This window comes from Plasmodium gallinaceum (genome assembly GCF_900005855.1).
Source record: "Plasmodium gallinaceum strain 8A genome assembly, contig: PGAL8A_v1_87, whole genome shotgun sequence".
Lineage (NCBI taxonomy): Eukaryota > Apicomplexa > Aconoidasida > Haemosporida > Plasmodiidae > Plasmodium > Plasmodium gallinaceum.
This window is the reverse complement of record NW_021628251.1, coordinates 64,365-79,801: the sequence shown is the minus strand read 5'-3', so window position 1 is coordinate 79,801 and position 15,437 is coordinate 64,365. Positions and strand designations below refer to the sequence as shown.

The following is a 15,437-nucleotide window of genomic DNA, read 5'->3' as shown; positions in this document are numbered from 1 at the left end:
TTTTTTTTTTTTTTTGTGATTATAGGAGAAATAAAAAGAATGAATTAGATGAAAAAAAAAAAAATAAGTTAATTAATATTATAAATACTTTAAATAAAAAAAGGTATATTTACATATATATATTTACATATATATATATATATATTTCTTTAATTAAATATTTAAGCAAAATATATGTTCATTTTTAAATGTATAAAATTATTAACTACACATTTTAATAAATTCGTATTTATGTGAATTTGAAATATATATATACTTTTAATAGAGTAAGTATATGTCGTGCTATGATATTTTGTACAAGACATAGTGATTTCAGTTTAGATATTATTAAAACAATTTCCAATTTTTTAATTGATTTAAAATATGATTTATTAAAAAAGGTATAGATAAAAAAATATATATAAAAAAATAATTTTTTTTTTTTTTTTTTTTTTTAATTTTTTATATAAATAATATTGTATTATTATTTATAGATAAATTTAGTTTATTTATTATCTGATATATTGTACAACTGTAGCAATGAGTTTTTTTCATCATGGTCATTTAGGAAGCACATAGAAGAGGAATTACCAAGAATATTTTATTATTTTAGAAAAAATATAAAAAAATGTGATAGTAAAATAAAAGTAAAAATATTTACTGATTCTATGATGAATATATTTCATATGTGGGAAATATGGGCTATTTATAATTCTTTTTTTATGAATGGATTAAAATGTTTGTTATCGTATAAAAAAATTACTTACATAAAAAATGAAATACATGAATCTGGATGTGATGAAGAGTTAGATGGTATTAAAATAGATTTTTTTGATGAAATAAAAAAATATCCCTTAAATTTAAGAAGATATGCTTATTCATATTTTCAAAAAGATGATTATCAATTAAATAAATTATGTGAACAAAGAGGTTTGTACTTTAATGAAAATTTTAACAAAAATAAAAAAATAAAATATTTATTAATATATGATAACTTCTGTAATAAAATTAACACAGATATACCTAAAAATAACTTAAATTATTTACAAGATGATATTAAAAATCCTGTTTTAAATCAAGAACTAAACGATAATATATATAATGAGGAAAAAAATAGTAAAACTTTTGAAAAATAAAACCGTATTAAGTTAATAACTTAAAAATAACTACTTATACAGAATAACAAAATTTTTAAATAGTCCTTTTTTTTTTTTTTTTATTCCCTTTTAAGATATATATGCTTATGTTTTATGTATATAAATTATTTAATATAAACATATGTACATTTTTTTAGAATTTTTCTTTTTTTATTACTTTCATAAATGTTTTATTTTTACAAAATTTAATCTTTCTTTTTCCTTTTTTTTAAATATTACATTAATATTTCTTTATTCAAATAATGATTATTAGAATTTTTAATTCTTATTTAATTTTAATATTTGACTTTTTAATTTATAAACAATCCATAATGCATATAAATATATATTCCTTTTTTGCTCTATATTTAATAATTTAATTATTTGACTAAAGATTTAAAAAATTATTAAAAAGGTTATTAATTTGAAGTTTTACTATAAAAAAAAAAAAATATAAGTTATAAATAAGTTATATATTTATTCATATATTTTCATTAAAGATATAATTTTTCAAATTAATATAAACTTTTATCTTAAAAATTATAATATTTAATTTTTGAATAATACTTTTTTTTTAACACTATTTCCTTTTAAAACAACAATATAGACTATTTTTTTTTTTTTAACTATTTTAAATTAAAAGAAAAAAAAAAAAAAAATTCAACATGAAAATGGAGATATTTTGTATTTTTTAATAATTTTTGTAAAAATACTTCGATTTATAATATAATTATTTAAAAAGTGAAGTAAATATAAATTAAATTGAAAAATTTACATTTATGTAATCCCTATTTTAAACTCTATAAATGTAATAATTTGTATAAGTTGTATTTTTACATTATTAAGAAGCAAAAAAATACAATTCAAAATTTATATAATTAACTATACAATTTTATTATTTTTTCATTTATATATATATATTTCTCTTTATTTAAATTAAATAATTGTATATTTTTATTTAAAAAGTATTTTTATAAAGATTTGGTGAATAAATGTATATAATTTTACCACTTCCATCACTAGTGCTTTAACGATATTGTAACTTTTAAATATTGAATAAAAAAAAAAAGGAAATTATATATATATATATATATGAATGTATATATTAAATAACTAAAAAAAAAAAAAAAAAAAAAAAAATAAAATGAAAAATGTTTGAATAAAATATTTTCTAAAATAATTATATTTCATTTTATATATATATATATATATATATATAAATATATATATTTTTTAAAATTTTTTTTTGAAAATTTTATGGTAAATATATTAAAATTTAAAAAATTAAGTTTTCCTTTTTAAAAAATAACAATGAAAATTTTAATTAATATTCCTTATGATGACTCATTATGTATTGAGTCATCTAATATTAGTACTATAAAGAATGTTAAAGAACAAATTTCAGAATTAAAAGGTTATCTTAAAATTTTTATTCATTAAAAATTTATATTTATTGTAAATGTTTTTTTGATTTATTTTTTTATGTATATTTTTTCCTTAAATTATTTCTTATTATTTAATTTTCGAATGTATAATTTTTCAAAAAAATATATATATGTTGAATATTTGTTATTATTTATAAAATTATCATTATTACATTTCAATTTTTTAATATATTTTTTATTTATTTAATTAAAATTATAGGTATTCCTTTTGAGGTTCAAAAATTATATAAAAACGGACGTCAAATTGGAGATGAAGAACTAATTGAAATAGATGAATCTGAATTTGTAAGATAAAAGAATAAAAATAAGATAATAGAAAAAAAAAAGAAAAAAAATAAGAAAAAAAGGATGAGTAACATAACAAAATAAATCTTTATATTTATAACCTTATGCATATAATTAAATTTTTTTTATTTTTTATGATGATTAAAAAAAAATGTAAGTAGGGACATGAGAAACTTAAATATGTTCACTTTTATTTTGTCTGAAAAAATAAAAAAAATATATATTACATTTATATTTATGAATATCTATATGTTCATATTTATTTGTATAATACCTCTTATATTTATTTTTTAAATATTAATAAATATAGAAGTTTTGTTTTTGTTTTTTATGATGATTAAAAAAAAAATGTAAGTAGGGACATGAGAATATAAATATGTTCACTTTTATTTTGTCTGAAAAAATAAAAACATAAATTGAAATAAAAAATATATGTATTTTGTTTTTTTTTTATTTATATGTTATGTTTTAAAAAACCATCCTTTTTTTTTTTTTTATTTTTATTTTTTTTTTTTCTAAATGATGTTAAAAAAAAAAAAAAATAATAAATAAATGAAATAATAAAATGGAATAATTTCAAATTAAAATTTTTGGTTTTCTTATGTAGTAATTTAATATTGATAATTTTATTTTTCTTATTAGGCATACACTTTAGATTTAAATTTTGGTTTACTTGGTGGTGGAAAAAAAAAAAAGAAAAAAGTTTATAAGAAACCAAAAAAAGAAAAACATAAAAAAAAAAAAGTAAAATTAGCAGTTTTAAAGTTTTATAAAGTAGGAGATGATGGTAAAGTTTTCAGATTAAAAAGACAATGTGATAATTGTGCACCAGGAACATTAATGGCTTCTCATTTTAATAGAGATTACTGTGGTAGATGTAATCTTACAATTATGAAAAAATAAACTTTTTACCTTACATAAATAATTTATATATATATATATATATATATTTTTTTTTTTTTTTTCTCTATTATAAGAAATTAAAATTCTAAATTAATAATATTATAATTTATATATTTAAAAAATTTTGATTCATTTTATTTTTATACTGATTTATGAATGTGAATTATATAAAAACAAATTAAGATAAAAAAAAAAAATAAGAATATAAATATTAAAGGAACATTTTAGTTATATACAAATGTTATAAAAAAAAAATAATCAGGAAAAAAACTTTTTAATAATGTAAAATATTTAATTATATTTGTATAAGTGAATTTTCATATTAAAATTCTTTCTTTTTTTTTATTAAATAAAAAAAAAAAAAAAAAAAAATATATATATATATATATTTGAAAAAAATGTAGTTCAAAGTTTTTTATATTTTAATTCTTCATTGTAATATTTTAATTTTTAATAAAAAAAAAATTTATAGTTAAAATATACCATAAAAATGAAGGAATATATTTATTGATAAGAAATTATTTATATTATTATAAAAAATATAAAAAATATAAGAAAACAAGTTTTATATAATAAATCATTACACGGAGAAAATCTTATGCTAAAAAAAAAAAAATTTATAATTTTTTTTTTTTTTTTTTCAGTTAAACTGATTTTACTAAAATATACAGAAATAACTCTTAAGAATATAAATATAATAATTTATAAATTTTTAAAAAAATATATTAATTTGCAAAATTTTCTTTTTTTTTTATAAGAAAAAAATAATATGAAATAAAAAATTTAATGAAGTAAAATTATAATGAAAACTTAATTTAAAAACAAGAAAATAGTAAAAGTTAAATTTATGTAGAAAACAAATGAAAAGGAATAAAATTTAGGAAAGTAAATATACATTTAAAAATATTACATAAAAAAAAAAATATCGAATAAATTTTTAAAAAAAAAAAAGAAAAAAAAAAAAAAAAATGAATTTTTATTTTACATAAATGACAGATTATTGGATAAGCTCAAAAAAACATTACTGTGAAACTTGTAATTGCTGGATATCTGGACATAAAGTAAATATAAAAAATCATGAAAAAAGTTTTAGACATTTAGAAAATTTTAAAAGATTAATTAATGAATCATTTAAAAGAAAAGAAAAAGAAACTAAAGAGAAAAAATTCATTGAAGAAGAGTTAAGAAAACTAGATAATGTTGAAAAAAATTATCTTTCAGTTTTAAAAAAAAATGATAAATTAACTCAATTAGATAATTCCATTGATTTAAATACAGTTAACTCTAGTAATAAAGATTATCAAAAATGGATATTAATGATACATGAAGATACAGGTTCTTTAGTTTTTTTTGATAAAATAAACAATCAATTAACTTATGAAAAGCCAAAAGATTTTTTTGAGAAATTACCTGACTATCAAACATTTTCTGAGCAGAATGGATGGTTTAAATATTTTGATTATAATTTTAATAATTTCTATTATTATAATATTAATAATTCTGAAGTTATATGGCAATATTCTGTGAGCACCATAAATAACTTCATTAACCTTATAAAAAAATATGAATGTTATGATAGAGATAAAAAATTAAATAACACTAGAGAAAATATAAAACAAAATATTACATCTGATTATTTATGTAATCAAATAAATTTAAATAACAACAGTTATTATAATCCTTATCCTGTAAATTTTAATCAAAACAGTCATTTCATTTATAATAATTTCAATTTATTAAACATACAAGAAAAAATTAATTCACAAAAAAATGATAATATAGAAATGACAGAAAATAAAAAAGAAAAGGAAAAAATACATATGATTATAAATTCCTATAATAACAGTAATAATAACGATTTGAAAAATTTAGATAATACTTCTAATAATAATGATATTAATAATTCTAGAAGAAGAAACAATGATTTTTTATCTAACTCTTTTGATAAGACTGATGAGAATATTAGCAAAATGAAAAATAAAATAGATGAAAAAATTGAAAAGAGTAAAACGGAGATAGAAAATGAGAAATGTTATAATTTGAACCAAATAAGTATAACAAACAAAAAAAATAAAATGGATGACAAAATGTTAATTGATGAAAAACAAATAGAAAGTAATGCAGATGTAGAAAAGAAAAAAAAAATGATTGAAATTAATTTTTCTTCCAAAAAAAAAAATAACATATTTTCAAGCACATATGATAAAAAGGAAAAAATAGAAGATAAAAAAAAAAATGAAAAAATTACAGATTTTGAAAATCAACATGGAAAAAGTGATAAATGTAAAAAAAATGAATGTGATGAAACTTCAAAACCAGGTGAATGGCAAAAAGTTCAAAGTAATGAGATAAATACAATTTCGAATGAATGTATTGAGGATATTTTTTATAATATAAAATCCACTGAAGAAATAGAAGAAGAAAATATTGCACATCTTCAAGAAAATATTCGTTATGAATATTCTACATGTAATGAATTTTATGTTAAAAAAAAAGAATTAGAAAATGAAGATTTATATTTAAATCAAGAATTTAGATTTATTAATAAGCCAATATATAAAAAAAATATTAATAAAAATCCTAATAAAAAAGTAGAATTTGCTAAAAGAAATATTAAAATAACAAAAAATAAAAAAGGAATTTTAAAATAAATTTTTAAGTATTCAAGAATATAATTTATTTTTGCATTATTTAAAATTTTCCGTAAACATATATATATATATCTATTGTTGTATTTTTATTTAATTAAAGACATCTATTATATTCAGGTTTTACATTTAAAATTATTTTTATGTTTCACGTTTAACAAAGTTAAAAATAAGTTTTCATATATAGCCTCAATTTTTTTTTTTAAATACAACTATCATATGATTCTTTATTTAAAAATTATTATTTTTTTTTTTTTTTTTGTATTCCATATATATATATATATATATATATATATATATTGATTTTAATTTTTTTTTAATTATATTTTTGTACCTCAAATTACACAAAACATTATTAAACATAAAAAAAATAATGAAAATTCTCTTTTAATAACAAAAGAATTTTTCTTTTATATTAATACTTTTAAAATACTTAAGAAAAAAATACAAAAGTTACAAAAATATTTTATAAAAAAAAAAAAGTATACATAAAAATTATTAAAAAACAATAATTTTAAAAAAGTAATAAAAAAAAATTCTTATAAATGATTAATAAAAACATTATTTATAAAATAATGAAATGCGTAAAAAAAATCATTAAATATGTATACACATTAAAAATAAAATTAAAATAAATATATATATGTGAAATTTATAGTGAGAAAGAAAAAACACATAAATATTAAAAATACAAAAAAACTATTTATAAAAATAGGAAGTATAAAAGTTCTCTTAAAAAAAAAAAAAAATAAAATAAAATTGTTATGAAACAATATGAATATATATAATATTAAAAAAAATATAAAATTCTTTTTAATATATTAATAAAAAATAAATAAATAATATAGGTGTTCAATAAAAATAAAACAGCTTAAATGAAAATAATTGAAAAAAAAGTAAATTTTATTTTGTATATGTTACTACTTAATTAGAAATTTTCAAATAAAAAAAAAAAAAAAAAAAAAAAAAAAATACACTGATAAATAGAATATCAATGCATTTTAAAAAAAATTAACATATCTTTATTAAAAATTTTGTATAAATATATTTTACCTACTTTTAACATTTATTGATAAATTTTTTATACTATATAATTAATTTTTTTTTTTTTTTTTTTTTTTTTACTATATTTATATAGTATTCTTTCACATTTTATTTTTTTTTTTTACATTTATTATAAAGATATATTTTTTAAAAAATGGAAAATTATGAAGAAATAGAAAAGGCCTACAAAGAAATAGAAGATGAAATAATTAGAACTGTTGATTCTTTATGTGGGTGCAATTATATGAAGATAAAAGATGAAATAATCATGCCACATATGAGTGAAAATTTAATTAACAAAATAATATTATTAAATAAACACATTAATGATAATAGTGACTTAGAAGCATTCGAAAAAAGAGTAACCAATGAAAAAGTTATGCAAATAAATGACAAATTAATATATTTATTATGTGATTATTATATTAATAAAAAAGAAATTGATAATTTAATAAATTTTACTACTAGTAATGAAAATTATTTTAATGTTTTACCTCAAGCAAAAACGGCAAAGTTAATAAAGAATATTGTAGAAAAAATATCAAAAAAAATTCGTAATATAAGCACATTATATATAATTTTCAAGAAATACGTGAATTGGGCTTATGAAAAAAAGAGAAATTTTTTGAGATGTCGTATAGAAGTAAAAATGATTATATTATATATATTAAAACAAAAATATAAAACAGCATTAAACTTAATTGAAAGATTATTGAAAGAGGTAAAAAAAGTAGATGATAAAACCTTATTATTAGAATTATATATTGTAGAAACAAAAATATATATGTTACTGAAAAATTCTACAAAAATGAAAGCATCTTTAACTTTTGCAAAAAATATCGCAAATACAATTAACACAGCAATTTATATAAATAGTGAAATAGACTTATTATCAGGTATATTATTTATATACGAAAAGGATTACAAAAGTGCGTTTATATATTTATATGAATGTTATGAAACCTTATATACATATATATATAATAGTCATAATAATACACTTGATTTTTTGAGTAAAAAGAATAATGATTTTTATTCAGTTATTATTCATAATATTATTAATACAAGTACTATATCATCTCAAAATAAAACAAAAAGTATAAGCCAAATTAGTCCCTTTTTATTATCTTTTTATACATTTTATGAATATTATGATAGTAGTAATAGTGTTTTAAATTTAGATGAAATGAATATATGTTCCAATAATGTCAATTTAATATATAGTGATATGATATGTAAAATTAGTTCAAGCTATCAAGAGTTAGATGAAGAAAAAATTTATTGTATTACTAATCCAATTGAATTAAATTATGAATTAATACAAAGTTTAACAATAGATAGTTATGGTAATTTATTGGAATCTAAATCAGGTAATAATCAAAATCCTGTTTTTATTTTTCCTGATAATAATAATATTAGTGGTAATTTTGGTTTAAATTTAAATATAGAAAATTTGAAAATTGTTGTTCCTTTAAAATATATGTTATTATGTAAGATTCTGGAAGAAAATAACAGAAAAGAAATAAATAATATTCTATGTGAAAATAACAAATTAAATTACATACCTAACAAAGAAATTCAAATATTGTTAGATATATCAAAATGTTATGAGAATAGATCGTTAGATATTTTTGAAAAAATAATTAAAACAAATATATTCCTTATAAATGTTGACAAAGTTATATATAATTATTTAAAAGAGTTATATGAGTTATTACTTGAAAAAAATATTCTAAAAATTATAGAAGCCTATAGCTGCATTGATTTAAATTATATAGGACAAAAATTAAATTTAGATGTTACTAAAATTATTTCTAAGTTGTCAGAAATGATATTAGATAAAAAATTAAATGCAACATTAGATCAAAATATTGGTATTTTGATTTTGTATGATGATATGCCTGAAACTAAGATGTATCAAAATGTTTTAGAAATAATAAATAATTTAACAGAATCAGTAGATATTTTATATCAAAAAGCACAATTAACTATATAGGAAAATTTTTTTTTTTTTTTTGAAAAAGGAAATATCATTTTTTTTTTTTTTTTTTTTTTTTTTTTTTAAATAAATCTTCAGTTCGTAGTTTCAAAAAAACTTTATAGAAATTGTAAAAGTTTTATTTTTGTACTTTTTATTTGAAAAACTTTATATTTTTGAGAATTTCTAAAATTTATAATTTTTTGCTATGGATTCTTATTGAGTACAATTTTTCTAAAATGAGCTATAGCAATTTTTCGTAATATATAATTTCTTTTTTTTTATTTTTTATAAAAAAAATTTTTTTCTCCAAATATTTATTCTTGTTACATATGAGACATATCAAATTTTAATGTTTTGTTTATCTACATCTATAAATCTATATATATATATATATATGTATATAACATAAACTTAAGTATCTTAGAATACTTTGATAATTTTTTTTTTATTTTTTTTTTTAAATATTTGTTTCAATGAAGGATGTTTAGCCTTTAATACTAAAAAACAAGTTGTAAAATACAAAATAAAGAAAAAAAAAATAAAGTTTGAGAAAAAAAAAAAAAAATTGAAATATATAAATTAAATATATAACAAGGATATAAATACAATACGATATGTAGCAAATATTTCATTATTCCAAAAACCAAAACATTGGACCTTCTCCTTTTGAACCATCTGTTCTTTTAGGCATCCATGGGAATGATGTAGATTTATTTTTTATTATATAATTACTTCCATATATGCACATAGAACAATAGATTATAACAAATGACCACAAAAACCAAACAATAGAAACTTCTAATTTATTTGCATCTTTCATTTCTTGAATATCTGGAACAATTCTTTGTGGTTGTTTTTGTTTTAATCTATTATATAAAATTAATCTAAATACATCCGTTCTTTCTGGTCCATGAAAACCAGTACCTCTTATTTTATTTTTTTTTAAGTTATTTGAATGCAAATCATCAATTGTTATTATTTTACCATGACTTACATCATTTAAATAACTTAATACATCATTATGTTTATATAAATCAGCTGTTACTGATTTTGTTTGTTCTACAGGTCTTATAATATTTAATAAATTCGTTGGTGCTATATATTTCCATTGGTTAAAATCATGCCATTTTCCCAAATATATGTGATTCCCTCCTAATTTCCTTTTTGTTAAATTCAAAAAACCTGATGACATTTTTACTTAAATTTAACTTCTTAAATATAATTTTATTTTTTAAAATTTATTTCAAACATGTACCCTATACCTTTTTTTTTTTTTTTTTTTGAAATATTTTATTCAATATATTACTCTTCAAATAATTAATATCTTTATTTTATTTGTAAAATATATAAAAATTCAAGTGATTCATTATATGATTATAATAAAAATTAAAATATAATTACTTAAATATAAATTTCAGTAAAAACATAAATTTTCTAACTTGCTTCTTGTTAATAATAAAATTAATATAATATAAAAATATAGATAATTTTCTTTACATAAAAAAATAAAAAATTAAATTTGTTTTTCAAAGATTAAACTAAATTATTTATATTCTAATAATCTTAAAAAAAATTGAATTTTTTTGTTTTTAAAAAAGAAAAAAAGAAAAAGAGTAATTATTAAAAATATTAAAAAAATTTTTTTAAACTATATGAATTAAAAATATTCCTATTATATTTGTTTTTCATATTTTGTCAAAAAAAATGCATTAAAGCTCAATGTGATTTATTATTTAAATTATATATATTTTTTTTATTAACATATATATCTTGAAAAATTATACAACTTATATATATAATTTAAAATTTTTTTTATTTTCACACTATATATAAAAAATTTTAAGTTACTACATTCAAAAAAAAAAAAAAAAAAAAAAAAAAGAATATTATTATATATGTAATGTGTTGATTGTCAATATAATATATTATTATGTGCTACAAAAAGGGTTTTTATAAATTATTCATTTCTATAGATGAATTTTTTTTTTTTTTTTTTTTTACTTTTATATATTTATTTTATAAACACATAGAGATAATATTGATAGGAATAATGAGATGATGCTAATTAGTAGATTATTTTTTTTTTTTAATAAATAAGAAGAAAAAAATGAAATTATTGACCAAAAATATAAAGTTACTTTAAATGTACATAACTTTTTTTTTTTTTAAATGGTAACAATATGGATAAAATTTTTAATTTAAAAATTTAATGTAATAAAATTGCTATAAAATAATTGTAAGAAATTAATGAATTTTAAAAAAATAAAATTGGAAAAAAGTAATAGAATATATAAAATTTTAACTATTTAAAAATAAACAAATTAACAAATACTTTTATTAAAATCATATAGATTTAGTATTTAAAAAAAAAAAAAATAAAAAAAATAAAAACTAAACATATCATTAAAAATAAATCTTTATTATTTTTTTATTTAAATATTTCAGTAGACACATAAGAATAAGATTATTTAAAATTTATATTTTTTATAATGAATATCCATGGATCTCTAGGCTTATTTTTATAAATAAAATTATATATAATAAGAATTAAACTTTTATATTATATAATGGATGTCTAAATAATTTTTTTTTATATTTTAATTAAAATCATATATTAAATTTGTGACATCTAAATTTAATATATTAACAAATGCATGATCTTCAAAAAAATATTTTAAGTTAGGAAAAGTTCTTCCTCTATCCCCATTAACAAATTCCTTTATATACATACCTGATTGGGCTAATAAATGTAATAAAGAAAAATGTTCATGAATATAAATTAAATTAAATTGATAAATTTTTTTCTCTCTCTTAATTAACCCTCTTCTATGAAGCACCCTTATTGGTGTTTTTTGACTAACTTTAATTATATATGAATTGTTTTTTTCATAATTCAAAACATCCTCATTAATTTTTTGTATTTTTTCTTTAGTCATTCGACAAGAATGATATATTAAACATTTATATGCTTTTTTTCTTTCTTCACCATATTTCATAATTTTTTTTATTAATGAATAATTAGTACAAAAAGCAACATTATTTAGTTTAACTTCGACAAAATCGTTCAAATTGTATAAAGAATTTTTTTTACTCATATCATATTTATCAATAATATTTATAGTTGTTTCATTATAATTGAAATAATCAGATTCACCATATTTATTGTCACTTTTTATATCACTATTAATTTCTTCACTATTCTTATTAGAAATTTCTTCATTTGATTCCACGTTTTTTGATAGCAGCACTTCTATCTCTTTATTATAACTATAAGATATATGAAAATTACCTATTTTTTTTTCTTCAAAAATTTTATTTTTTGATTGTTCTTCTATTGTTTTATTTGATACTATATCATATAATGAAATAGTATTTTCTTTTTTTATTAATGCATAAATGTCATTAATTTCTTCAAGGATTTTTGCTTTTTCTTTTTTTTTTTCTAAATCACATTTCTCTTTATCATTTATATTATTATTTAATGAATTAATATTGAAAAGAGTGTTATTTTTAAGGAAATCGTTTAATTCTTCTACTGTTTTAATTTCACAGTTATTATCATTGTAATACCTTAGTTTTTTTAACTTAATGAAAAATAAATAAAAATTTAAAAAAGAAAATTTGGTTTCTTTCAATACAAAAACAAATGGTCTACCTACATTCATCATCCGAACGTCTTTGTCTTCTCTTCCAGATCCAATAAATTTACATGTAGAAGAAGAAAAAACATTCTTAAAAATTTGATATATGCATTCTTCGATTGATAGAACACTTTTAGATAAATTGTTTACTAACCATTTCGTTTGTGATATTTCTTTGTTATATTTATTATAATAACCACATATACATAAATTATTAAAAGATATATAAATATCAACAACATTTAAGAAAATATAATTTTTTGTAATTAATTCACTATTTTCTTTCTCTTCTAATGGGTTTATATTATTTATTTTTGTTTCATCACTTTTTATTCCTTCTATTTTTTTTAAATTACAAGAATTTTCATATTCATTATCACTGTCAATTATTTCACTTTCATCTTCATTATTTAATTTATTTTTTTTTCTATAAAATTCTTTCTTTTTTCTTTTATTTTGATTTTTTATTTTTTTTATTTCATTAATTTTTAATGAATCTCTCTTATTTAGATGGGCTTTAAAAATTAATACAGAGTGTTTATATAAGCTTATTAGAAAATTGCTTTTTTTATCACATATATTCAAAGAATTATATATTTTAATGTAAAAATTTAAATAGATATAAATTAAAACAAAAGAAAAAACCTTATGAATGTTTTTTTTGATGAGATTATTTTCCAAATTTACATAAATAATAATTTTTTCTTTTATTTTTTCAAAATATTCCATTAACATTTCTATAGTAAAGTTTTGGTTTCCTTTTATGATTTTTGCTTCATGTAGATATAAAAAAAAAAATATTATATCAATATTATTTACAAGAATATCAAATATCTTTTTTATATTTTCAAAAATTTCACTTATTTTTTTTTTATATTCTAAATTGAATAAGAAATTTGTTTTAATAATATTTTTATGAAATTCACTATTTTTATTATAAAATAATATTAAATCAATGTTGTGTAAGCCATTACACATTTTGCATAAATATAAGTTCATATAAACATTTTTATAAACTTCTTCTATATCATTATTTTCACTTTTTTCTTTATTCTTTAAGTACTCTAAAAAAAATTCCTTATTATTGTCTAAAAAATTTGTACTATTTTTTCCGCTTAACTCTTTTTCATCGTTACTATAATCATTCAAAAAATAAGAATCAAAAAATAAATAATTTTCTTCTTTTAATTCTTTTTTAGTTATAGAACAACGATAACATATGTCGTTCATTATTTTATTTTAAAATGAAGAAAGATATAGAAAAATAAATATATAAACTCTATTAAATATATAAAAATTTGTCAATTTCTTGAAGGAAAGAGAAGCGTATGAATTTGTATAAATATTCTTCAATTATTATATTTTAATTCTTTTATTAATTCTTTATACATTTGTAATTTAAATGTATCTCACAAAAAATATTAAATATATATAAAATTAACTCTTTACTTTTAATTTTTTTTAGAGATTTTCAGTAAAAAATGATTTTTTTTTTTTTTTTTTTTTTTTTTTTTTTTTTTAAATCAACAAGTTAATAAGAAGCTGTAAATTCCTATTAACAACATGTTAATGAAAAAAACGCACTGTAATTCCGTTTTATATTTTTTATAAATACCTTTCATTAACGTTTTTAATTTTCCATATCTTTCTTTTTTCTTTTTTGTTTTTCTCTTTAGAATTTTTTTTTTTTTTTTTATAATTACAAAATAACACTCTTTTTTTTTTTTTTTTTTTTTGAAGTTTACTTTTAATATGTGTAATTTAATATAACTTTTAATTTTTTATTTTTGCTGTTTATATAATTTTCATATTTTATTTTCCTTTAAATTACAATAAAATAAGTCTTTTAGGAACTAAAAATATATTTTCATTGAATCCATTTTTTTTTTTTTTTTTTTTATTTGAAGATAATACTTTCTATATTTATTAAAAAAAATATAACTAGAAAAAATTCAATGAATGTTAAAAGCATATGTTTTACCACACTTAATTTATAAAAAAAAAAAGGATATAATAATAAGAAAAAGTTAAGAATTGATATTCTAATATATTAAAAAAATATATTTAAGGAGATTATCATCTATATATTTTTTATAATGTTAAATGATAATATAAATGATGATCACTCAAATTTGTTTTCTTACAAAGAACCTGAAATAAATGAAGACATAAATTTATTTCAATCCAATCAAGTACCATGGTTTTATCATCTTATACATAGTAAATAAAAGAAATAAAAATATATAATAGAAAAATAAAAACAACTTGAAAATATAAATAAATAATTATACATATGAAAAATATAAATGAAAAAAGATCATTAAAACACTTGTTATTAGATAATAACAGAAAAAAAAAAAAAAAAAAAAAAAAAT

At 16.1% G+C, this 15,437-nt stretch overlaps 7 protein-coding genes and 1 non-coding gene across 8 annotated transcripts in view; 6 read left to right on the top strand and 2 right to left on the bottom strand.

The window, feature by feature from the left end:
- The window catches only part of SR140 (U2 snRNP-associated SURP motif-containing protein, putative), a gene marked incomplete at both ends in the record, with an annotated part of 3,227 nt that extends 2,112 nt beyond the window's left edge, over positions 1 to 1,115 (top strand). The window contains 3 exons of the mRNA XM_028671733.1: positions 26 to 103; positions 308 to 380; positions 474 to 1,115. Coding sequence (XP_028528356.1) covers positions 26 to 103; positions 308 to 380; positions 474 to 1,115 — 793 coding nt within the window. The remainder of the gene's footprint in view (positions 1 to 25; positions 104 to 307; positions 381 to 473) is intronic.
- A 1,311-nt stretch (positions 1,116 to 2,426) lies between these two features.
- PGAL8A_00274300 (ubiquitin-40S ribosomal protein S27a, putative) lies at positions 2,427 to 3,748 on the top strand (the record flags this gene model as incomplete). The annotated part of the gene is made up of 3 exons (XM_028671731.1): positions 2,427 to 2,529; positions 2,760 to 2,845; positions 3,488 to 3,748. 3 exons carry the CDS (start codon positions 2,427 to 2,429, stop codon positions 3,746 to 3,748), a joined length of 450 nt encoding a protein of 149 aa, XP_028528355.1.
- Positions 3,171 to 3,249, top strand: PGAL8A_00274400. The gene has a single exon (XR_003699208.1). It is a non-coding gene; the product is annotated as a small nucleolar RNA snoR22 (small nucleolar RNA).
- A 989-nt stretch (positions 3,749 to 4,737) lies between the features above and the next one.
- Positions 4,738 to 6,399, top strand: PGAL8A_00274200 (U1 small nuclear ribonucleoprotein C, putative; the record flags this gene model as incomplete). Its single annotated transcript, XM_028671730.1, has 1 exon — positions 4,738 to 6,399. The coding sequence occupies one exon, from the start codon at positions 4,738 to 4,740 to the stop codon at positions 6,397 to 6,399; it is 1,662 nt and encodes a 553-aa protein (XP_028528354.1).
- Positions 6,400 to 7,594: 1,195 nt separating this feature from the next.
- On the top strand, positions 7,595 to 9,436 carry PGAL8A_00274100 (26S proteasome regulatory subunit, putative; the record flags this gene model as incomplete). Its single annotated transcript, XM_028671729.1, has 1 exon — positions 7,595 to 9,436. One exon carries the CDS (start codon positions 7,595 to 7,597, stop codon positions 9,434 to 9,436), a length of 1,842 nt encoding a protein of 613 aa, XP_028528353.1.
- Positions 9,437 to 10,052: 616 nt separating this feature from the next.
- PGAL8A_00274000 (conserved Plasmodium protein, unknown function) lies at positions 10,053 to 10,613 on the bottom strand (the record flags this gene model as incomplete). The annotated part of the gene is made up of 1 exon (XM_028671728.1): positions 10,053 to 10,613. The coding sequence occupies one exon, from the start codon at positions 10,611 to 10,613 to the stop codon at positions 10,053 to 10,055; it is 561 nt and encodes a 186-aa protein (XP_028528352.1).
- Positions 10,614 to 12,018: 1,405 nt separating this feature from the next.
- PGAL8A_00273900 (conserved Plasmodium protein, unknown function) lies at positions 12,019 to 14,292 on the bottom strand (the record flags this gene model as incomplete). Its single annotated transcript, XM_028671727.1, has 1 exon — positions 12,019 to 14,292. One exon carries the CDS (start codon positions 14,290 to 14,292, stop codon positions 12,019 to 12,021), a length of 2,274 nt encoding a protein of 757 aa, XP_028528351.1.
- An 866-nt stretch (positions 14,293 to 15,158) lies between these two features.
- PGAL8A_00273800 (conserved Plasmodium protein, unknown function) overlaps positions 15,159 to 15,437 on the top strand; it is a gene marked incomplete at both ends in the record, with an annotated part of 4,211 nt that continues 3,932 nt past the window's right edge. The window contains one exon of the mRNA XM_028671726.1: positions 15,159 to 15,282. Coding sequence (XP_028528350.1) covers positions 15,159 to 15,282 — 124 coding nt within the window. The remainder of the gene's footprint in view (positions 15,283 to 15,437) is intronic.